The 23,894-nt window shown below is 37.9% G+C and overlaps 1 protein-coding gene across 13 annotated transcripts in view; it reads right to left on the bottom strand.

The window, feature by feature from the left end:
* Nucleotides 1–16,248, bottom strand: part of PLSCR1 (phospholipid scramblase 1) — a 29,871-nt gene extending 13,623 nt beyond the window's left edge. The window contains exons 1-6 of one of the 13 annotated variants that reach the window (XM_063620215.1): nucleotides 15,848–16,248; nucleotides 9,113–9,161; nucleotides 8,826–8,957; nucleotides 7,818–7,866; nucleotides 7,657–7,682; nucleotides 4,594–4,674 (exon numbers count right to left, since the gene is read on the bottom strand). In XM_063620215.1, coding sequence (XP_063476285.1) covers nucleotides 4,594–4,674; nucleotides 7,657–7,682; nucleotides 7,818–7,825 — 115 coding nt within the window. In that variant the 5' untranslated portion in view covers nucleotides 7,826–7,866; nucleotides 8,826–8,957; nucleotides 9,113–9,161; nucleotides 15,848–16,248. Of the gene's footprint in view, nucleotides 1–4,593; nucleotides 4,675–7,656; nucleotides 7,683–7,817; nucleotides 7,924–8,595; nucleotides 8,958–9,112; nucleotides 9,162–13,193; nucleotides 13,539–15,381; nucleotides 15,525–15,847 lie in introns of those variants that run through there. The other 12 variants (XM_063620216.1, XM_063620217.1, XM_063620214.1 and 9 more) reach the window with 12 other exon arrangements.
* Nucleotides 16,249–23,894: the final 7,646 nt, after the last annotated feature.

The raw sequence follows: 23,894 nt of genomic DNA on the forward strand, positions 1-23,894 counted from the left end.
TTATAACTGCACCAAAAATGGAATCATCAACCATTTTAGGGTTATGCCATCTATCTATAAGTTGACATTTCAGCATAGAAATCTGTATCTGTGATGTTTAAGATATGCTTTTATCTTTCTGAGATTTTTCAATGAAATATCTGTGGTTGCACATCCACTTCTATTTTGATGATAGTAGGTGGTGAATAGCCTTACCCTTACCATTCAAAACTCAGATGGAAAATATGCTTTAATATCTGAGAAAATGAAAGTAAATAACCACTATCTAGAGTCACCTACATAAAGATTCTGGCAAGCCTTCAAGGGAAACAGACACGGCATTGGTAGAAGGCCCAAAATAATGGCTTTGAGTCAGCATTTCTAGGGCCAAAGTATCTTGTGAAAAATGATAATTCTGAAATTCGAGCAAATGATTTATAATATATGTATAGAACTGGGGGTAGTTTTGCCCCCTCTCTGCCAGGGATATTTGACAAGCTCTGCAGGCTTTTTTTTGGTCACAACTGGAGGGGAAGATAATACTGCATCTGGTGGGTAGAGGCCAGGGCTGCTGCTACACATCTTAAAAGAGCCAGAACAGCTCCCTAGAAATGAAGAATTGTCCAGCCCAAAATATTATAGTGCCACTGTTGAAGGTGAAAGCACATCATTTCTTCTTCTTCTTTTTTTTTTTTTTTTGAGACGGAGCTCTGTCACCCAGGCTGGAGTGCAGTGGCGCCATCTCTCCTCACTGCAAGCTCCGCCTCCTGGGTTCACACCATTCTCCTGCCTCAGCCTCCCAAGTAGCTGGAACTACAGGTGCCCGCCACCACGCCCAGCTAATTTTTTGTATTTCTTAGTAGAGACGGGGTTTCACTGTGTTAGCCACGATGGTCTCGATCTCCTGATCTCGTGATCTGCCCGCCTCAGCCTCCCAAAGTGCTGGGATTACAGGCGTGAGCCACCGCGCCCAGCCACATTCATTTCTTTTAGTACATTCCAGATGCCTGCTTGGGTTAATCCTTTGCCTTATGTTTTAATCCATAATGTATTGCTTTCCTAAGTCCTTCATTAAAATAAAATTTTATTATAATATTTAGGTTAGAAATTTAAATTTCACAATTTAACATCCTTTGGTCTCTGGAAAATATAATTTGAGAAACAAGGATGGCAAAAAATTGTAAGAGGCAGAGTAGAGGCAGAAATTTAATAACAGTAAATGGACTTCATATTCTCTGTGAATGTGTGATGACAATGAAGATTTATATACCTGTTTGTATGGTCCACAGAGTAGCAATTCCATAGCAGTGGAATATAATTTCAAAGGACTGTGTTTCTCAATATTTTAACATTAAAGCCTATGAAAAATGTAATACTTAGAACAGGAAATTTATGAATTCTTTTAAATGGATCATTTATGATAAAATTCACTTGCCTTTCAAAAATAAGGCTTAGAAAAACAGAATAAACCTCATAATAATGCATCATAAATATAGCTTTTATAATTTATTCCTTTATGATGAATGAATATTTACAAATGATCCATAATGTGACTGGCTGTGTTGTAGAATATGAGGATACAACTCTGAAGGAGGCATCCTGCTGTCAGAGAGCTTACAGTCAACTTTTGGGAGAAAGAAAACACATTTAGAACAAAAAAAAATTCATACGGATGTGATGGAGAGAATGTATGCGGGGGAGGGCAGGGTATGAGGCAGTTACTTTAGGTAAATATAATTTATATCAAGGTCTAAAAGATGAGAAGAGAAAAGCTTTATATGAAGATCTAGTGATAAATGCTTCAGGAGGAAAGAAAGGCAAATAGAATACCTCTGACTTTGTAATGAATTTGACAGGCTTGTAAAAGAGAGAGGAATGTCATAAGAAAGAAGATGACTAGGAAAGGCTGTTAGCAAAGCAACAGGAAGCTGTTCATCAAAGGAGGCCCTAGTAAGGAGTCTGGATTTGGTTCCAATTATGATTGGCAAGTACTGGAGGATTTTAAGCAGAAGAATGAGTTCCATGGTCTTATTTATATCTTACAAAATTTTCAGCAGTGGAAAAGCATTAGAATTTACAATGGAAAACACAGATGCGATCCCTGCCCATCATTGTTTAATGAGACAACTTTATATCTCCACTTATTCTAGGGAGCTATAATGCCAGTGTAATTAATTGATTAATTAGAATTGGAGATAAATGCTTTCAAGTAAGAGACCACGGTTTTATGACTAGAGATGCCAAAGGTCGCTACTGAGATGGGAAGAGAAAAAGGGAAGGAGCAGGAGCAGGTGCCCTGAGGGGTCACCTTTATGCTGAGATCTGAAGGATGCACAGGAGTTCAGGAGGCCAGAGTCACAGAAAGAACATTTCAGAGCAACGTCCTGGGACAGTAACTAACATAGGCCTTTAAAAATCTGAAAAATAGCCAGTCCAGCTGAATAACAGCAAGCCAGGCTCAAGAGGAAGTTAAAGACAGAGCATGGAAAAGGCCATCCTGGGTTTCGTGTTAGCCTTTATCCTAAAAGTAATAGGCCACTAATAAAATAGGGGCTATACACTCTCTGTAATATGAGCAGATTTACATTTTTAAAGATCACTGGGGTCAGCACAGAAACCAGACCATAGGCAGACCAGTGGGGATATGGAGATGTGAGTTAATTTCTTACATTTTTAACATCATCATAATTTTCCCCAGACTCTGAAAGTATGATTGATTACTCCTCAAATCAATGAATTAAGCATAAAGAATTACCTGACATTTGAATACTAGTATCATTTATGTAAAGGCTAATTGATTTAAAATATTTTAAATATGTTAGCAAATATTTGTCATTTATTATTTGCAAGCATTGTGCTCAGTGTTTTACATATACTCTCATTTACTCTACAAAGCAACCTACATTGAAAATATCACCCTTATTTATAGATAGGAACTCTGAGGCTTTGAGGTACTGCAACTTGTTTAAACTACCACATAACTATTAGCACAGAAGGCAGAACCTAGTTTACCAGCACATTTACCTATACAAATTTTTTTTAAAAGCAGGCAGAACTTGAAGCCTGATACAAACTTCCTATGCCTCAGCTTTCCCACATACATAACGGGGATAACTGACAGTATTTACCTCACAAGAGTATTCTAAGAATGAAAAGTGTTAGTCCACATTAACTCCACATTTAAAACAATGACTAAAGCATGGTAAGCTCTCAATTTTAAATTATCCTTACTCTTAGCATCATTGTTATCTTAAGACTTGTGCTATATGTAATCTTGGACTTGAGAAACAAAATCAAGCTGTAGAGCTATATATATATAATATAACAAACTCTCAAGTCTGATTATATCTGAACTGTATTATTTATGTATATCTACTTTTAATTGGCGATAGGGTGGATTAAATCATTCTCTTAAGTGCCTTGGATGAATATTATAGACTTACTAATGATTTTGCAAACACCAACCCTATAAGAATTTAGAGCAGATGTTCTCAACCCTGGCTTCACCTTAGAATCACTTGGGGTGTTAAAAGATTACTATTCCTTGAGTCCCACAACTGGAAGCTATGATTTAATTTTTCTGGAATAGTGCCTTTGCACTACTATTTTTAAGTGCTTCTGGGTGATGATACTTCAGCGCAGACATGGTTGCCATGAGCCACCACGTGAGAGTCTGAGCTTATCTAGCTCATATTCTTTTAGTTGCAAACATCTGGATGAGATCCGGGACCCACAGGGAGGTTTCTTGCTAGGCAATTAAACATGACATTCAGCTCCTAAGCACATTTGTTTACTCAGAGAAGAAAACACAGTGGGTACATCCTTCTATCCAAACCACATTCCCTTTGATCCTAAATCCCCAGGATGCTCTTTCAAGATGTGGGTAGGCTGTCTGCTTGCAAATCTGGACATGCCATGGACTTTGCTATTTTTAAAGGTCTAGTAGTTTTGATAATTGCATTTGCCTAAATGAAAATCTCTGAATTCTTTCAGGCATTGGTTGAAAAGAAAAAATGTACTCAATTATGGATGTAGTCAAATGACACAATTACTTTTCTTAGAAATACAGAGCTGAATCAGCATATATACAAAAATAAAGCTTTCATATATATTATAAAATTAAAATGAGAATTATTCCCAGGTAACTGAATTTCTATTACTTTCAGTTTTAAGCAGTCTTACTATTTTGATGTGACTCTCACTGAACACATGCCAAGCTACTACATGACTCAATTTACCAGAAATAAATTTCCTAAATGTGATTAAATGATCATAATTTTCAGAACAGATGGAGGATCAATAAAATATTTTACTTAACATTTGTATTTTGGGATGTGCAGTCTTGTATTTCATTTGCTAAATGTAAACCTAATGCTGTTTTTACTAGCTTTCTTTATACCTTTACTGTCCTCTAAAAATAAAAATTACTTCTATGGAAAATGATAGCCAAATAAAAATAATCAAGAACAACTAGGCTGCCAAAATTTCATTAATATAATTTAAAAAAAAGAACTACTAAAATAAAAACAAATGCACAATTCTCTCTCTCTCTCTCTCTCTGTCTCTCTCTCGATTGATTAATTTTACCTTTTCTTCTTTCAGCAACTACTTTACCTTGGAATGCTGTGGGTGGATACTGAGGAGGATACCCAACTGGCAAGTTTGTTTCTGGGTGAGAAGCATTCATCTGTGGGTCTGCAATTCAAGAAGAGGTAAATAGATGTCTGATTAAATAAAATATATATTAGAAAGAAACAATGTATTGTACTTAGATAATTGTCACTTGTATGGTCTTATGCTGTATTGAAATAAGGAAAGTAAAATTTTCACTTAACATAAGCTGTGCCTGTTATCAGAGCTAATTTGCAATTAGCAAATGTGTTTCAAACAAATTCTCCTTTAGATAAAATGAGACAGTTAAGTTACTGGGGCTGAATTACCAGTTTTTGAAACATCCCTGATGAATGTTCAGTTCCATGTTTTGTTGATAATAAAATAAAGACAGCTTTAAAATTACATATAGACAACGAAGAAAGAGATAAATGAAATTAATGGGATGTGAGGATGGTAGAATTATGGATGATTTTAAAGACATCTATCATCACTGCTACTAGAATTATTATTAAATATTTAAAATAATGAATATACCTCAGTATTTATATATTTTATGCTTACTCTGGAACTACACCAATAAAGTTGAACCATATGAAATTCCCCAAATATGACTGTTTTTGACCCACAAAAGCCATGTTTAATTATAATACACTAGCATATTAAACTTTGTTATTTGCTAATAAGGCTTGAGTAACCTTAATAAATACACAAATGGTTCAACCTTCTAAATATTAATATTCATGTCTATCTAGTCATTCAGTTACCTACCGCAGCCAGTCTCTAAATATTTACTGAGCATGTCCTGTGTCACCCTTGAATTAGGCTCTGTGGCTACAATGGCTCTGCTTTCACACAGCTTAAGGTGTAGTAGACACTATACTTATCTCCTTATCTGTTTCCTTATGAATTACTAACTGTAAATTCAAAGACTTTTGTTTTAGAATCATGGAGACATGGCATCAATATAGAAGAAAATATAGGTCAAACTTTCACTGTAACACATTTTTTTGTATGTGTCTCTATTATGAACTTTCAAAGACCACTCAACTTGTGAATCGTGTGGTTTTATCAGGAAGATTGGATTGTTTCCCCCGCCCCCTGCCCTGGCCTTTCTCCTTCATAAATGGCTTCATCATGACTTCAGCAGAATGCAGTCCATGGTGATTGCATAAAATCAGACAAAAAAACCGCTCTCTTACTCATTCAAGACTAGCCTGGCCAACAAAATGAAACCCCATCTCTACTAAAAATACAAAAATTAGCCAGGCATGGTGGCACACGCCTGTAGTCCCAGCAACTCAGGAGGCTGAGGCAGGAGAATCACTTAAACCCGGGAGGCAGAGGTTGCAGTGAGCCGAGATCGTGCCACTGCACTCCAGCCTGGGCGACAGAGCGAGACTCCATCTCAAATAAATAAATAAACAAATAACACAAAACAACAACAACAAAAAAATGAGGACTTTTCCCTGGACAAACATTGCAACATACCCTGTGATTTCTGAATCATCACAAATCTCTGAAACTCCCCATCATTCTTTCCCATCCATTCTCTTCTATTTCTCAGTGTCAAGTGACTGAACTAACTCCCTAGTTCTCTAGCTAATAAGGCCCTGCCTGCAGCCCCTACTCCCAAATTAAGTTGGAAACAACAGCATCAGACTCAGAATAGATTTCAAGAAAATACTTTGCAAGTCTGAAGTAAAGATCTACCCTTGACAGGTATGTCACATTGTGATACCTCTTAATAAGCAACATTGTTTGAATACTAGAACATAGAACACACATGCATACACATATCCAGGAACAGACAGACTCAAGAAATCATGAGCTCACAATCTCTGGACTTTTGGTACCAAAGCGATGATTCTGATTTCAGGCATTCCGGGAGGAATTCATACAAGGAGAATGAGTGAATGGGCAGGTGTTCAAGTAGAACAAAGAGCATGTTAATTATGTTTCGATTACTGCATTTTTGAATGCAACTTAAAATGGCTTACAAAAAGTACAAGTCTATCACATTGTCTTAAAGATATTTTATTTTTATGTCTACATGTATGTATATATACCTATTTACACATTTATTCACACACATATACACATTTTATTTCTATTTATGCAAATGCATTCGTACATACATACAATTATATATACAAAACTGAAGAGTTAAAAGTTGACTATGACCATGACCAGATAAATTTTTGTAAATTGAGTGGAATCAACTTAAAGCCTGTGGCAAATAAAACAGTGTTATTCTATATAAATTTACATTTAAAAAGCTTTAAGTTTTGTAAGTAAAAAGAAAATCATAAAACTTCACATGGGAAAAGCAAGGAGTCCAGTCCTGGAGATTATTTCATACATCTAATAAGGGTGACACTGTAGTGATGGATAAATATTTTTTTGTTACCTCAACAAAGATGAAAGACAGAATAAAGAAAAGCATTTCAGAAAAAAAGGATTTAATTTTTGAATTTAATTTTCCCTATGTAGTGGGAATTTTGAACATAATGTTCCCTCTGTTCTTCAGAATCTTGATATCTTAATAAGACAGTCTTTTATTACTTGCTTGATAAGTATCCATCTTACTTAGAATTTTCTTGAGAGAAAAAAAGTCAGAACATATTGACTGGTATTTACTTAAAATACAAACGTGTCTGTGATGAAATATACATTGAGGTGTGTTTCTGAGGAGTTTATTACAATGAACTCAAATCTTATTATCTGTTAATTAGTATGACTTGAATAATCTTTATATATATAAAATACACAAAGAGAATATTGTTCTGGTTTAAATATATGTTACAGAACATATTTCCCAATAAATCTAGCATTTCTTAGCTTTCCAAAAGGCTTTCTTATTTTTAATGAAGAACCTAGTGGTAGTGCTATTTTTGTACATCTTCTCTATAGTCAAAATACTGAACTAGACATTGTATTCTGGAGCATAAACAACAGAAAGCAAATTATATACTTTCAGACACTGAATAAACCATTATGACAAATAAGTTACCAACAGATTAACATTATAAGGAGGAAAGTAAACATTTAAAATAAATTACTTACTTTGTTTGTCCATGATTAAAACAGTTCTGAAAAAGAAGATCTGATATTAATACACTGTCTACAAGGCCACAGGTCAAATATAACAGTTCAATCAGGATACTCTAAAACTACATAGTCACATTCATAGGATATTCCTCTTTATTCATCCAGCCCAGCCTTACCTGGTCATTTAAGCCCTTTGTGCTTGACTGCATTCCCCTTGCTGTGTTTCTGAGTAGGAATTTAGAAATTGTTGGTCAGCTCATCATGGTGAACACATTCTAAAGCCTTTTGGGAAGAGGGTCCAGTGAGGCAGAAAGCCATAAAGACACACTATGAGCTAAGACTCCAAGTAGTAACCGAGCTAAGACTCCAAGTAGTAACCAAGCTAATAACATCAACCTTCACAACTTGCACAATCTAAAGGAAATGCTTGGTTCAGTTCCCAGTCTCCGGACTTGGGCTCCAGGAATATTCCAGCAGGAAAGCAAAAAATGTTAATTATCAGGTCACACTACTGCAATTATCTTGGGAAATGTAGGTCTTGTGGACCTGTTCTTTGCAAATTTGAGAAGGCCTGAGACTACTCTGTGCTTTCAGAGATTTTTTTTTTTTACCAGAAAACCCACTCTCAGGAGTTGTCACAGCCATAGCACATTGACTACCCAAGTGAAACTTTGTACTCGGTATTTATACAGAAACATAAATTGCAGCAAACATTCTACTCAATATTTCTGCCTTCCAGTGCCTTGATCCAATCCTACTTTTTCCCACTACTATCCTGTCACTACTTTTTCCATCTCCTGTAGATCCCGATGCCCTTCATCCCTTTTAGCGACAATGCATTAGGCAAAACTCTGTTACTCAACATTTTTATCTTGGACCCATGCACACTAACACAAACTGCCCTTTCCCTTCCCAGGCCCACTCCAGTGCCAGCCACCCTTTAAATTCTCTTACCGTGCAATCCTAAGTGGTTAGTAAGTCAACTGATCCCTCTACATGCTCAACTAAAATCTAGACTTCCCAAGAAGAAACCGCCTTCCTCCTTGCTGTTTCAGAATTATTTTTGGCCAGGGGTGGTGGCTCATGCCTATAACACCAGTATTTTGGGAAGCTGAGGCAGGAGGATCACTTGAGTTCAGAAGTTTGAGATCAGCCTGGGCAACATGGAGAGACATTGTCTTTACCAAAAAAAAATTAGCCAAGCATGGTGGCATGCGCCTGTAGTCCCAGCTACTCGGGAGGTTGAGGTGGGAGGATTGCTTGAGCCTGGGATATTGAGGCCGTAATGAAGTATGATGTCATCACTGCATTCCAGCCTGGATGACAGAGCAAGACTGTGTTTCAAAATAAAGGTTTTTTTGTTTGTTTGTTTATTTTGTTTCAATTATTGCCAACTTTAAGCACAAAATTTTATAATCAACTTAAAGTCTTAAGAACATTCTAATAATAGTCAACTCTTAATTATACGTACTCAAGAAGTTCAGCAATGGTTGAATAATTCAAAATGGGTTTATGTGGTCCTGAAATAAATCAAAAGATGTGTTTGTGTTACTAACTTCCCAGATTTTCTTAGGACAATAGGAATCTCAGTTTGCATTAACTGGTCAGATATTAATGCTGTAGACCTCATCAAGCCAGAAAGGTAGAAATATTAAAATTTATACTTTTCTGCTATTAATCTATAAGGTGAACAATAATAAACACATGTAGCCAAAGTAGACTAAAAGTTTTCAAGACTACATTTGTGTTTTAGATTCCATCATATGAAGAACTGTATAAGACTAAATTCATACATAAGAGGACATGATTTTTGTCAACCTCACATTTCTACCATCAAAGACTATACTTTAAAATGCCAATTTTCTTAAAATATGTGAAGAGTACTTTAACAGATATATCAGAAAAGATTAATACATACCGAATTACAAATAGGTAGTATCCTTTAATTAACACACCAGACTACACATCTCTAGAGTCTTTACCTGCCCCTTGCTTCTTATAGGATACATCTCTATAACATGCTTAGCTTAAAAAAAAATTCTATGGCCTTTAACCAATTGTAACATAAATTTTAAGAAACTAGTGATTCAATTATTCTCACCTTCCCTACAAGGTCAGAAAAGCACTAAATAATGTCTAAGGGCAAATCCTAAATAAAATGTAAGAGAAGAAACTTAGGCAAGTTTTTATTTTTTATTTTTTTTGGCAAACAGACTACTCAATTGAAAAAAATTCATAGTTTCTGGATTGCAGATCTATACATCTGAAATAGAAAATATTTTTGTCATAATTTTAAAAATAATTTAAAAAATAAATTTTCTTAGCATTTAGTTGTTTTAGGCTTTCAAGTCCCATGCAAGCCAGAAATAAAGGATGTGCTGCAAAGATAGAGAATTCATAAACCCATGCTACGTATCCTGGTAAACAGTGGTCCCCAACCTTTTTGGCACCAGGGACCGGCTTTGTGGAAGACATGGACCACTGGAGCAGGGGATGGTTTTGGGATGATTCAAGCACATTACATTTATTGTGCACTTTATTTCTATTATTATCACATTATAATATATAACAAAAGAATTTTACAATTCTATAAGGTAGAATCAGTGGGAGCCCTGAGCTTGTTTTCCCGCAACTAGACAGTCCCATGTGGGGGTGATGGGAGACAGTGACTCCCATCATCAGGCATTAGATTCTCATAAGGAGTGCGCAACCTAGATCCCTCACACGTGCAGTTCACAATAGGGTTCTTGCTCCTATGAGAATCTAATGCCGCTGCTGATCTGACAGGAGGTCGAGCTCAGGTGGTAATGTATGTGAGCGATGGGAAGCAGCTGTCAATACAGATGAAACTTTGCTCACTCTCCAGCTGCTCACCTCCTGCTGTACAAGCCCAATTCCTAACAGGCCACAGACTGGTACTGGTTGGTGATCCGGGAGCTGGGGAGCCCAGCTGTTAAGAATAGGTGGAGGATCTTAAGCAGGGAGCGTCATGAGTTTCAAGTCTTGCAAATGAGTACCAACCATGAATACACATGGTATTTGCCTTTCACAAGGTCAGAGATCATTCTCTCCTTGCACAGAAATACCAGAAAGGAAAAGATGCAGATTCTAAAACAATGACAATTTGTTCATATTTGCTCTTTTTCTTCCCACTTGGTTACGTTATTTTTAATCTTAAAAGATAAGTTAGTGAGGATGAGACTTACTGGCAAAACTACTGCGGTATAAAATCTGGGTCTTTGCTTTACTATAGGTTTTAGAATTTTAGCATTTATATAATATCTCAAGCATTGAAAATGGTATGTAATAAGCTCTGGTGCAAAATGTTAAGTGTTCCTTGTACCTGTACATGTGCCAAGTAGATAAGGCACTGTGTGCCAGGTCACTAAAGTCCACTATGTGGATGCCCACATTCCTGTTTGCTGTTATAATGATCCTTTGGGTTTTCTCAAGCGTAATAAGTCTATTCCAAGAAATATATCACTCAGTTTGGGGAATAACTGGGTGTGCCCTGAATGAATTAATTAACGAGTTAATTTAGCATGATAATTCATAAACAATGGCTTCTACCACACTTATTTCATTTTTAGTTTCAGAAATACTTCAGAGGAAGGGAAAATCATCTTTATGCTGTACCAAAAAAATGTAATAAAGTTACGTTGTATATTGTACCATTGGAATAATAATTACTCCAGTATGAACACAGAACTTCAAATATAATCTGATTTTTCTAACTCTGTTAACTAAGACTTTGGAGGAAACTGAGGCATCATATATTATTTGCATACAAGTACACCTCTGTTAAAATTTTTCTATCAGAAATCGTAACTTCCCATTGCTTCTCTGGACTATTTGATAACTGTAACCTCTACTACCACAAAGAGGAAGACACAGCACAGGGGATTTCCAGTTCTGGCTTCAAAATTCATATTACAGTGAAACTCTTTTGACCCATCTCTTGAGGTCCTGAAATTTTTATCTTACTGCTTTCAAAAAGTATTACTGTAAAATCTGGAACCCAAAGGGGAAGCATACTTAATTTTGAAAGTTCCTAAAACTAAAATTTGTTTACCCACACCAGATTTGGATTATTTATTTAAATTTACTTGTTAATTGCCTAAGAACAAGCTCCTTCCCTCATTCCCTCAAAACAGAGGATAAAGCATTTCACATTCTCTTCCAGCCCCAAGATAGGGATAAATGTTTTGAATTATTTTAGCAAAATTCTACTGCTCTGAAAACAAGAATTCTGGGTCCCTAACTTCCTCTCAATAACTGAGAATAAGATACTAGACTAGAGGGAAGGCAGGAATTTCAAGTAGGCCAGGGGAACATTACACAGGTAAGTCACAAATCAAGTAACTTCCATGTCATTTGGGTTATGTTTGTATGTAAATTTTGTACCTTTAAAAATGTTTAGTTAACATCTAAGAAGGAGAAATATTCATCTGTTGAACTCCAGTTTTGGTAAAAATTAAGCTTAGAAAAAATTGACACATTTAAGCAAATGGGTGGGGCAAGCAGGTGGTGAGGCTTTGAGTATATAGCACATCATACTTGTAAGATATGGGATGAAACTGAGGTGACTGTGGCTGATTATAAATGCAAAGTACCTTGTAACAAGGAGTCATTCCATAAAAATCCTCTTGCGTATTTTATGCTTAACAAACAAAATAAATATGCTTAAAACCAGTGTAGGATAGCCTTTTATAGCATTTTATATTAAACCTTGAATAAAAATGCAGATGATACATCAACTAGGACCAAGTGAGATGGTACAGATCAAGGGTTCTACAAAACTAAAAAGTAAACCAAAGAGACAAAGGAAACAAATACTGAATCAGTTATTCTCATTTGATTGCTTTACTACTCTGAAAAGCCTTTCCTGACAACCCAGAGCTCCCTCACAAATTGTTTCCTTTCCTCCTCATAAATGGTGAAACTAAATCCATAGAAATAAGTGATTTTAATAAATGTGATACAGTTTGCTAACTAGCTGAATTAAGATGATTAATAATTCATATTCTTTGCACCGATGTCTCTAATTCACTGAAAAAAGGAAGACCGACATCCTTCAGTGAAATTTGTTCGAAGATTCTTTTTTTTTTTTCAAACTCACGAATGGGATTTTAATGTGCTGTATGGAATTTGAAGCCTCAAACTTAAAGAACTTTCCACCTGGAAAGCATTCTTAAGTGACATCAATGAACTATCCTCCCTAAAACCTAGACACAGTATCACTGTGGAAACAGAATAATAGTTCTGGAATCGATTTAGGATTAGGTTAGGAGCGCCTACACCAGGAAAAGCTCCCGGGAAGCGGTTTTAGGACAGAATCAAGGCACACCTGTGGAACTTCTTTCTGCATCTTTCTTATGTAAGACAGAAAAGGCTTGAATTTCAATTTACTCTTGTGCCACTTAGCTTTAACTAGGCCAGGTGCTATGGATAGAATGTGTGAGCTAAGTTCATGTGTTGGAAACTTAATTTCCAATGCAACAGTGTTGGGAGGTGGGGCCTAATAAAATATGATTAGTTTATAAGCACTCTACCTTCATGAATAGATTAATGTCGTTATCTTGGGAGTGGGTTTGTTATTGCCAGAGTAGGCTTGTAAGGAAATCAAGTTCCACTCTCTCTTGCTGTCTTGCCGTTCCACTTTCCACCACAGGATGATGCAGTAAGAAGACCCTCACAAGATGCTAGTGCCTCCATACAGTCATGCACCACAACAGCAGATCACATATATGATGGTGGTCCTGTAAGATTATTTTTACTGTACCCTTTCTATGTTTAGATACATAAATACTTGACATTATATCATACTTGCCTACAGTATTCAGTACAGTAACATGCTATACAGGTTTCTAGCCTAGGAGCAATACCTTATTCCACGCAGTCTAGGTCTAGTAGGCTATCTGCCACCTCACTGGTCATTCCTTTTCTTGAATGAGCCAAGTTCCCTCCAGCCCAGGACTTCTACCTGTGAAGTTCCCTCTGTCTATAATGCCCTCCACCACCCCACTCACCCACACGTCTATAGACTAGTTGATTTGAGACTTCCTTCAGCTCTCAATCTGACTCTCCTCAACACCCCCAACCCCACCACCCCAGCCTAAATAGTAGGCTGGCCATACTATCCAGGATTGTGTAAGTAAATTCTATGATGTTCTCACAACCACAAAATTGCCTCATGATGCATTTCTCAGAATGTATTCCCGTATTTAAGCAACACATGATTATGTTGGACTTCCTAGCCTCCAGAACTGTAAGAAATAAATTTCTGTCCTTTATAAATTACCAAGTCTCAGGTATTCTGTTACAGCAGCAGACAACATATGGAGACATCATTTTTTTCTAATCACTTATTAAAAGAATGTATGGAAAATTGAAGAGTGCAACTGTTAAGTTCTGATTAAAAAGTGTTTTGGCTTTTTAATTTAGCACTATTCAGGGCAGTGCAATAGAGTGTGTATATACACAGATACACATATATACATATAGAAATTCTTCCTATATAAATATTCACTAAATATAAAGCTTGTGTGGTTTTTAAGGAATTAATTGAAGGCATAGAGCATGCAAGGCACTATACCAGGCACTAGAGCACAATACCTAGACACTAGGGGAGACAGACAATTAAGAATTAAATATATTATTAAAAATACTCTAAGTGCTATAAATAAAATTAATGTTGCTATAAGAAAGGGTTATGGGGCACTAACTTAGACGGTGGTAAGGGGTTTAAGAAAAGTCAGACTGGGAGCTGAAGGAAGTCTCAAATCAACTAGTCTATGGAGGTATGGTGGGTGGGGTGTTGGAGGGCATTATAGATAGAGGGAACTTCATAGGTAGAATTCCTGAGCTGGAGGAACTTGCCTCATTCAAGGAAAGGAAGACCAGTGAGGTTACAGAGCGAAAGAGGGAGATATTCTTAAGAGATAAAGATGGAGAGGTACATAAGGGTCTGCTCACACACATTTGATGTCTCTCCACCTGTACTCTAAGCTCCTTTACAGATCTAAAGGCAGTTTGATCTATAAACCAGCTATTTTACGTGCCACTTTTCTATCCAATTGCAGAAATCCACTCTTTCCCTTTATATGTCTTTTTCATTTCCCTGCATTTTCTCGTTGTTCAAAGCCTACTATTGTTGTAAACAGGGTGGCATTAAGAGAAAGGTCTGCTCTTAGAAAAAGTTCAAGAAGGGAGCCCCCAAACTGCCTGACACGTTTAAGTGTCACTTGTAGTAACCATGTATCTCAATGTGATAAGCCAGAAAAAACAACGACTGCCTGTTCCTGGAACTGGGAAGTGGCCATGCCAAGACTTCCAGGAATAACAATGCATGAATGAAACCACATGGGAACCAGACAGTCAGCTTGGAGAAGCAGGAACTTTGTCAAATATTTAAAATAATAAAAGCTAACTTTCACTGAGTACTTTCTGTAGTGCCAAGCACTGCTCTAAGAACTTTACATTAACACACGTAATACTCTGTAGCTCATTTAATAGTTACACAATTTCAAAGATGAGGCAACGGAAAGAATATATGTAAGAAGAAAGTGGCTGACAGTCCACAGATGTGAAGCAGTAGAGGCCGAATTTAAAGTCGGGGAGCCTGACTGGAGCTAATGGTCTTAGGAATGGTGCTAGATACCGCCACTATCTTTTCTAAGCTGGTATTGTAGAGGGCCTAGCATAGATGTGGGCTCCTGGCGGACTTCATTGAATACTTACTTATAAATGACAGCTTGCAGGCTGTATTAACCGTCCCTTCTAATAGCCCCACTATGCTGGCACATGCTCCTGAGCCCAGCCTCTGCCCAGGATTCCGGGCCGGTCTCTGCCCTGTAAAACAGTGTAGCTAAGGGGAAGCTGAGCACCGCGAGGCGTTTTCAGGCAGGGCACCCCTTGTCATTCGAATGGTTCTGGGGTGAGCCCGGGTGCCGCTGGGCCGCCTGGGGCCCCTTGGCGTGTATCTGCTCCACTTCCAGGGTCCTTTTCAGAGGCCTCTTGCATTTCTGGCCCCAACCTTCACCCCACATCCTCCACCCCCAGAGCAGCAAACACAACCTGCGGGCCCTCGCGCCGATTCCCCACAAGTTGCCCTCCACACCTGACCCCGGCCCTGGCCCCAGCGTAGGCTCCACGCAGTTCCCGCGCCCAAGTCCCCGGGAGGCGGCAGAAAAAGCCGCCCGCGCACCTCTGGCTGCCGCTGTTTCGGCTCCCGAGCGAGACAAGGTCCAGACAGCCGGGGCCCGGCGATGGCTTCCTCTTCTGCGCCTATAGACTGCCGGGCACAGCTGCTGCGCAACCTTCTCAGAAGTCAGCCGGAAAAGGGTCTGGGAGTAACCTTTGCGCCAACACCCGCGGCTCCTGGTTTCGTTTCCTGGATCTTACGTACACAACGCGGCTTCCTTTTCCCGGTTCCCGCGCTGGCGCGCGTGGACCCACGGGACTACTGGAGGGTGAAGGAGCTGGAGGAAGGACTGAGCCCACCACCTGGTGTGAGGCCCCTCCCCTACCCCCGACTTGCTTTCTTCCTCATTGGAGAGACTCCAGAGACGTTTGTCCGGTGGTTAAGGAGAGGAACTGGGACTCCCACACTAACTGGAACTGGAAAGTCATCATCTGGGGAGTGGCCTCCCCTTGGAACTTTCTTTACTCTGGCTTTGACCTCCATCCCTCGGAAGCCCGTGGCTTTTCAAGGTGAGGGAGCAGACGCAGCTTAGACTACAAATGAGTAGGGGCCAAAATTGTTTTTCTTTATGGTGCCTTTTCTTTCTTGCTGTCTTGCTCTTTCTTTCCTTCTATAAAATTATATGATATTATTTTTTAATTTTAAGCAGTTATTTGAATGTTTTCGAGCTCACTTTATTTTTTTATAAATATCGTTCCCTTTTAAACTAAAATAGTTTTTATTCTGTGTATTTAAGTTATTTGTATGACATATCCATCAACTCCTATAATTACACATTTCCCCCCTTGGGGCAAGAGCAGCTATAATCTACTCATTTAGCATAAATCCTGAATACCACTATCATTAACTATAGCCCTCATGTTGTACATTAGGTTTTCCCATTTATTCATCCTACATGTTTGTAACTTTGTATACTTTGACCTAAATTTCCTCATTTCTCCTGACCCCACTCCAACCTGGATGACCCTGGATAAACCAGTGGTCCCCAACCTTTTTGGCACCAGGGACCAGTTTCACGGAAGAGGATTTTTCCATGGACCAGGGTCGGGTGGCAGACGGTTTCAGGATGATTCAAGCACATTACATGTATTGTGCACTTTATTTCTATTATTATTACATTGTAATATATAATGAAATAATTATACAACTCACCATAATATGGAACCAGTGGGAGCCCTGACCTTGTTTTCCTGCAACTAGAAGGTCCCATTTGGGAATGGTGGGAGACAGTGACACCGGAAGTGTGTTGCTTATGTCCAGTCTACTCTGTAATCTTGTTTTGGTTGCTGTCACTATAGAAAATCCTGCTTCACAAAGATAGGATGTTGGAAATGGAAGCAGGCTCTTCAGTGCTTTTGTGGCAATCTCAGGATATTCCACCTTGACTTTAATCCAGAACATGGAGATTTGAAGCTGTCTCAAACATACTTTTAAGGCCACCATCATTTGTGATCTCAAGCAATTGATTCTCTTCTAGTATGGATAAAATCGATTCACCTGACTTACTCACAAATGGGTCGTGGATACATTCATTCCCAGTTCAGGGTTCTTTTGTGGTTGGGAAGTAATGCTCGAACTCTTTTGAAAGCTAAGATAGGTGATCATGCACCAGCTGAGAGAAAGAAGCTGCTGGCTCAGTGTTCTTCAAAATCTCTGCTAATGCTTGAAACATGTCAGAAATCTCAATGTTCATTCGTTGCCCCCATAATTCCAGTTTGGTTTTCAATGCAACCAATTTATCTGCTTACTTGAACACCGTTGTCCTTCTCCCCTGAAGCGACAGGTTGAGTTCATAGACCGAGCTGAATATGTCACACAAGTAAGCAAGTTTTGCAACCCTTTCTGTGTCACTGAAATGTGCCGCCAATGGTGACTGATTTTCTAAAATAAATCTCTGGAGCATCTCTCATAATTCAAAAATTTCAGCCAGTGACCTACCTTTAGAAAGCCATCTCATTTCTGTTTATAAAAGAAGACATGCATGCCCTGTGTCCATCTCCTCACAGAGCTGCACGAACAGATGTGAGTTAAGAGAATGTACTTTAATGTGGTTGATTATTTTTGTCACATCCTGCAAAACATTGTTAAGTTCAGGTGACATTTTTCAGCTAGCCAGCATTTTTTTGTGGATGACACAGTGCATAGACTCACATTCTGGTCTCTTCAACCAGAGTAGTGAAACCAGAACGCCATCCAGTCATGGCAGCCACTCCTTCCATGCATATACCTACACAAAATAACCAATTCAGTTTTCTTGATATGTAATCATTCAAAGACAAATAGTTCTTCAGCTGTGGTTTTGATTGGCAACAAAAACTCACATAATATATCCTTGTGCACATCTTCCTGAAAAATATATCACACACAAAAAAGCATTGTTGCTTTGTTGTCAATATCGGTAGACTCATCAACCTGGATTGCATACCAATTGCTAGAGAGGATTGATGGTGACTCATTAATCCTCTCTAACAATTGTACCTTGATATTCTCTGCTATTTCATCAATTCTTCTAGTTATGGTGCTAGTCGAAAGAGGAATATGTGCCATTTTTTGAACTGCAGCCTCTCCTAAAAGTTCCCAACAAATGTCAGCAACAGGCAGGATCAATTCTTTACCAATAGTAAAGGGCTTCTTAGCTTTAGCAATGCGGTTAGCCACTAAGAATGATGCTCTCAGTGCAGACACATTTGATGACATGGTGGCCTTCAATAATTGCTTCTATGTGTTCTTTGTGTTCATGTTATCATGGTTTCTGTTTTTTTTTTTTTTAAACAAAACAAAACAAAAAACTCCAAAGGCTTGTCTTTTAATGCAGAGTGTTTGGTCTCCATGTGGCAAAGCAGTTTTGCAGGTCTCATGGCTGAGTTGGTCACCACATATTATACAAAGCAGGGTTGGAGAATGTGAACCACCTGTTGCAATGAACCTGTAATTTAAGTAGGACTCTTGGCATTTTCCTTTAAGTGCAGCTCTCTTTTTGTTAGCAGTCTTAGAGTCTTCTGTTATCTCACCATTGGGTTTTTCCCCATTTTCAAAGAAGCTGTCCAGTGATGTTTGTTTTTCACTCACTTTGGCTAGGGTTTGCTTGTGGGCTTAGCAAAACTGTGACTAAGACAAGTGCACAGGGTGGAAAAGAGGTGCGGATGGAAGTGGTAAAATAATGGGTGGGCCATGCACAGACTAAAATAAGTGTTGGATTCTGACTTAAAGCCTGCCACCAGATGCAGCTGTACGATCTAAGTACATCAATTTTCCACTATAAAGCCTGCCTCCAGACACAGCTTAATTGTCACTTGTCACTTGCCCCTCACTGATAGGGTTTTGATATGAGTCTGCAGTCAATGTATTTATTATGGTCTCTGTGCAGTCAAAACTCTCTGCTAATGTTAATCTGTATTTGCCGCTGCTGCACGGTGCTAGCATCACTGCCTGAGCTCCACCTCAGATAATCAGGCATTAGATTCTCCTAAGGAATATGCACCTAGATCCCTCACATGTGCAGGTCCGTGGCCTGGGGCTTAGGAACCCCTGCTATAAACCACTATTGTATATATTTGACCTTTTCTTAATTTCATATAAGTGAGGTTGTGCAAAATTTTTCTTTCTGTGTCTGGTTTATTTCATTTAGCATAATGCCTTCCAGGTCCATCCATGTGATAGCACCTGGCAGAATTTCCTTCTTTTATAAGGCTGCGTAATATTCTATTTTGTGTGTATCTGTGTGTGTGTGTGTATACACACAAAACGGAATATATCTAGCTTTGTTTATACAGTTGTCCATTGATGGACACCTGGATTATTTCTATTATCTTGGCTATTCTGAATAATGCTGCAATGAACATGGGAGTGCAGCTATCTTCAGGAGATGGTGATTTCATTTGCTTTTGGTATATACCCAGAAGAGGGATTTCTGGGTCATATGGTAGTTCTATTTTTAATTTCTGTAGGAACCTCCGTATTGTTTTCCATAATGGCTGCACCAGCCTACATTCCCACCAACAGTGTACAAGGATTCTCTTTTCTCTACACCCTTGCCAACACTTGTTATCTCTTGTCTTTTTGATAATACCAATCTTAACAGGTAAGACATATTATCTCATAGTGATTTTGATTTGCATTTTTCTGATGAATAGTGATGTTGGGCACATTTTCATATACCTGTTGGCTATTTTTATGTCATTTTTGAAGAAGTGTCTATTCAAGTCCGTTTCCCATTTTTAAATTGGGTTATATGTTTTCTTGCTATTGAGTTGTATATGTTCTTTATAAATCTTGGAAACTCAACCCTTTTCTGATAACATGGTATGCAGATATATTTTTTTCCAATCTATAAGTTGCCGTTTCATTTTGTTGATTGTTTCCTTTGCCGTGCAGAAGTTTTTGGTTTGATGTAGAAATAATATTGTTAAAATTTTTATACCACCCAAAGTATAATATATGGATTCAATGCAAATTTGTATGAAACCACAAAAGACCTCAAATAGCCAAAGCAATTCTGAGAAAAAAATTGAAGTTGGAGAAATAACACTTCCTAATTAAAAATTGTATTACAAATTTATATAAAACAGAATGGCACTGACATAAAAACAGACATGTAGACCAATGGAACAAAATAGCTCAGAAATAAATCCAAACATACTGGTCAACTAATTTTTCACAAGAGCCCCAAGAGAACACAATGAGGAAAGGATGGTCTCTTGAATAAATGGTGGTGGGAAGACTGGATTTTCACATACAAAAGAATGAAATTGAACTGTTGTCTTACACCGCACAAACAAATCAAAAACAAAATGGATAAAAGACCTACATGTAAGACCTCAAACCATTAAACTCCTGGAAGAAAGTATAAGAGAAAAGCTCCTTGATATTTACCTTGGCAAAGATTTCTTGACTATCACACTAAAAGCTCAGGCTACAAAAACAAAAATAAATAAATGGGACTATATCAAATGATATTTTAAATATGTTTTAGAAATCAAACCAACCAGATTTGTTTAGAATGTTTATTTTTCCAGCCCTGCAGCTGGCATAGAGACATGTAACAAATAAATATTTATTGAATTGAAGGAATAATTATTTTCCTTTAATATTTGTTATTTACAAAAGTAATGTGATTTTTTTCAAACAATAAAGCCGCAAATGCAGAAAAGAAGTGAAATCTTGTCCTTTTCACTCCCTCGTTTTATTCCCATTATCTTGCTAACCAAAGTTAACACATGTTTGAAGATTTACTAAGAGAGGCGAGAGGAGAGAACAGGAAAGTGACAAAAGAAACTGAGAAAAAGGAAGAAAGAAAACTGAACCACCTAGGTTTGATCTCTTTCTCTTCAACTTACCATCCCTGTTACCTCGTGAAAGTTACCTGACAGCCTCCATGCCTCTTTATGAAATCTATAAATGAGGGTGGTAATAGTATCTACTTCATAACATTTTTTGAAGCTTCAGAAAGTTAAAATACATAAAAGGTTTAGGGTGGTGCCTGCCACAGTGTAAGCATTTGCTTTGGATTTACCTTCCTGACTAATGGACTTCTGCTGCAAAAGAGCAGGAGGCTGTAGAAATCCAGTAGCTTTCATTTTCTATATTTTTCAACCTCTCCTTCCCTGATGCATAGTGTATTTTTGAATCCTAAAACTTTTCTGTCAATTTTACACAGAAGAAATCTCCTATCCTTTGCTTAGGGTGGTATTCTCTTTGTGGCGGTAGTAAGTTAGGCTGGGTGAATTGGCTTGTGAATAGACCTTCAAGCATCCTCGATTTACTTGCTAATTTATAACTTTGTTTTTTTATTTGACACCACTAAGTCCTCCGCCTCTTTGGATTTCTGTGGAGTTAAGGTGGATCTCCTGAATCTTATGTTCCTTTTTACAAACCTTAGGTTGTGACTTTCTGAGTCTTGCAAAATCAGTTTCGCTTTTACCTCTTCCTTCCATTTTCTCAAATTTGTTGAAATCTCACTTGCTACAGTAAATTCTCATCTTTTCATAGTCTGTGTGGCGTTTACAGCTTTTGGGTTCTTTATTTTGTTTTAATTGTCTTCATTTTCATTTTATTATAGTCTGTGATGAAAGGTACCATCTTTAATTAGAAAACATCCAGGTACCGTATAAATTATTGTTTGCCTAAATAAAACTCAGTATTTGCTTTGACATAGTAAAATAGTGCTTCGCTATTTTAGCATGCATAAGTATCACTTGGAAATCTAATTAGAACTAAATTTGTGGAGTCCCGCCTTTAGAGTTTCTGATTCAGTAAGTCCGGGATGTGCTTTGAGAATTTGCTTTTCTAACAATTTTCCATAGGATGCTGATGATTCTTTTCAACGGACCACATTTGAAGAAGCATTTGCTGAAAGAACTCTATTTTTTTCAGGTATTGTGTAACAATGCATCGTAAGAGGAGGGTCATAGCACAAAGGATGAATTTTGAGTAGTAGACAATCATAGTGATTCTATTCTCCTTTGACTGACTTGTATAATTGAGGGCATACACAAATGTAAGCAGTAAACCCTTTCCTAGAAGCCCTCAAGAAGAGAGCTTTTGTGTATGTGTGTGTATATATGTATATATATGCACGCATACACACATAAATACACATACAAGTATATATATGCCTCTTTCTCTCCTGTATAAGGCAGTGATACGTGGAATTATGACAGTTATCTTCAGATCACAGAATATGAGAGAAAAAATCTTAAGGATGGTGGACCCAAAATGTTCTACATATCTTTCCAAGGGCACGTGAGGCACTGATGACCTGCTACACTCATGCAGGACTCACATAGCTTCAGATGACTCATTACATGAAAGCTGGCTTGTGGTTATAAACTCTATAGATATTTCTCTTTGCTCTTGACCTGATTTCATATTCAAGCAAGCTTCTTTATTGCTCTTCTCTTCTGCATGGTGGGGTTTCTTTTTAATTTTATACTATGGCTGTAGTTCTTTATGATAATGGCTTTTTGTCTGAGCTATCAAAGTTTATTTGCAGTCAAAAATCATTGTACTACTGAGGTTTTATTTGTATTCCTTCTAAAATCTTTATTGCACTTAACTCTGTTTTCTGGCTTAGAATCAATACCTCTAAGACTCCCACAGCTCCAAGGAAGAATTGATATAACAGAGCTTTATGGGAAACAGCAGAAGAAGGAAATTTTCACTTTGAATCACTGGTTCTGACAACTGGGTGCCTGAATGTCACCTAAATTACACAAAATCTTCCTTTTTTTTTTTTTTTTTTTTTTTTTGACAGAGTCTTGCTCTGTCGCCTGGCTGGAGTGCAGTGGTGCTATCTCGGCTCACAACAACCTCCACCTCCTGGGTTCAAGTGATTCTTCTGCCTCAGCCTCCTGAGTAGCTGGGATTACAGGCATGCGCCACCATGCCCAGCTAGTTTTTGTGTTTTTAGTAGTGATAAGGTTTCACCATGTTGGCCAGGATGGTCTCCATCTCCTAACCTCGTGATCCGACCGTCTCGGCCTCTCAATTTTTTATTAATCAACATTGGGCCAATTATATTGGGTAATGCTGGGGACATTACCATCAACTCCAAGACTTTAATAACAAATAAAATTTAAAAATTAGGCTATAAAACAATTACATGGAAATGTTCCTCTTTGTAAGTGGAGGACTCTGCTTCACAGCATCATTTACGAACCCAGGTTAATGGAAGCTCTGGCATCTTTAATATATGGCTTCCCAGGTGGTTCTGGGCTTTGACATTGAGTCTGTAGTCAAGATGGGAGAAAAGGATTGTATGTGGGAGATTTTTATGAGCCACACATGAAATTGACACATATTTCTTCTGGTTCCACTGTATTGGTCTGAACTCAGTTGGATAGCAGCCACATTTAATGGAAAAGGAGGCTGGAGGATGCTGTCTAGTATCTGCCCAGAAATACAAGGAAATATGTTTGTGATTAATTAAGAAATATTTACACCATCTTCTGAAGATTTTCACTAAAGATTAAGGCCAAAATAAAAGTCCCTCTTTGGCCGGGCGTGGTGGCTCACGCTTGTAATCCCAGCACTTTGGGAGGCCGAGGCGGGC

Source organism: Symphalangus syndactylus, chromosome 17 (assembly GCF_028878055.3).
Source record: "Symphalangus syndactylus isolate Jambi chromosome 17, NHGRI_mSymSyn1-v2.1_pri, whole genome shotgun sequence".
Taxonomy (NCBI): domain Eukaryota; kingdom Metazoa; phylum Chordata; class Mammalia; order Primates; family Hylobatidae; genus Symphalangus; species Symphalangus syndactylus.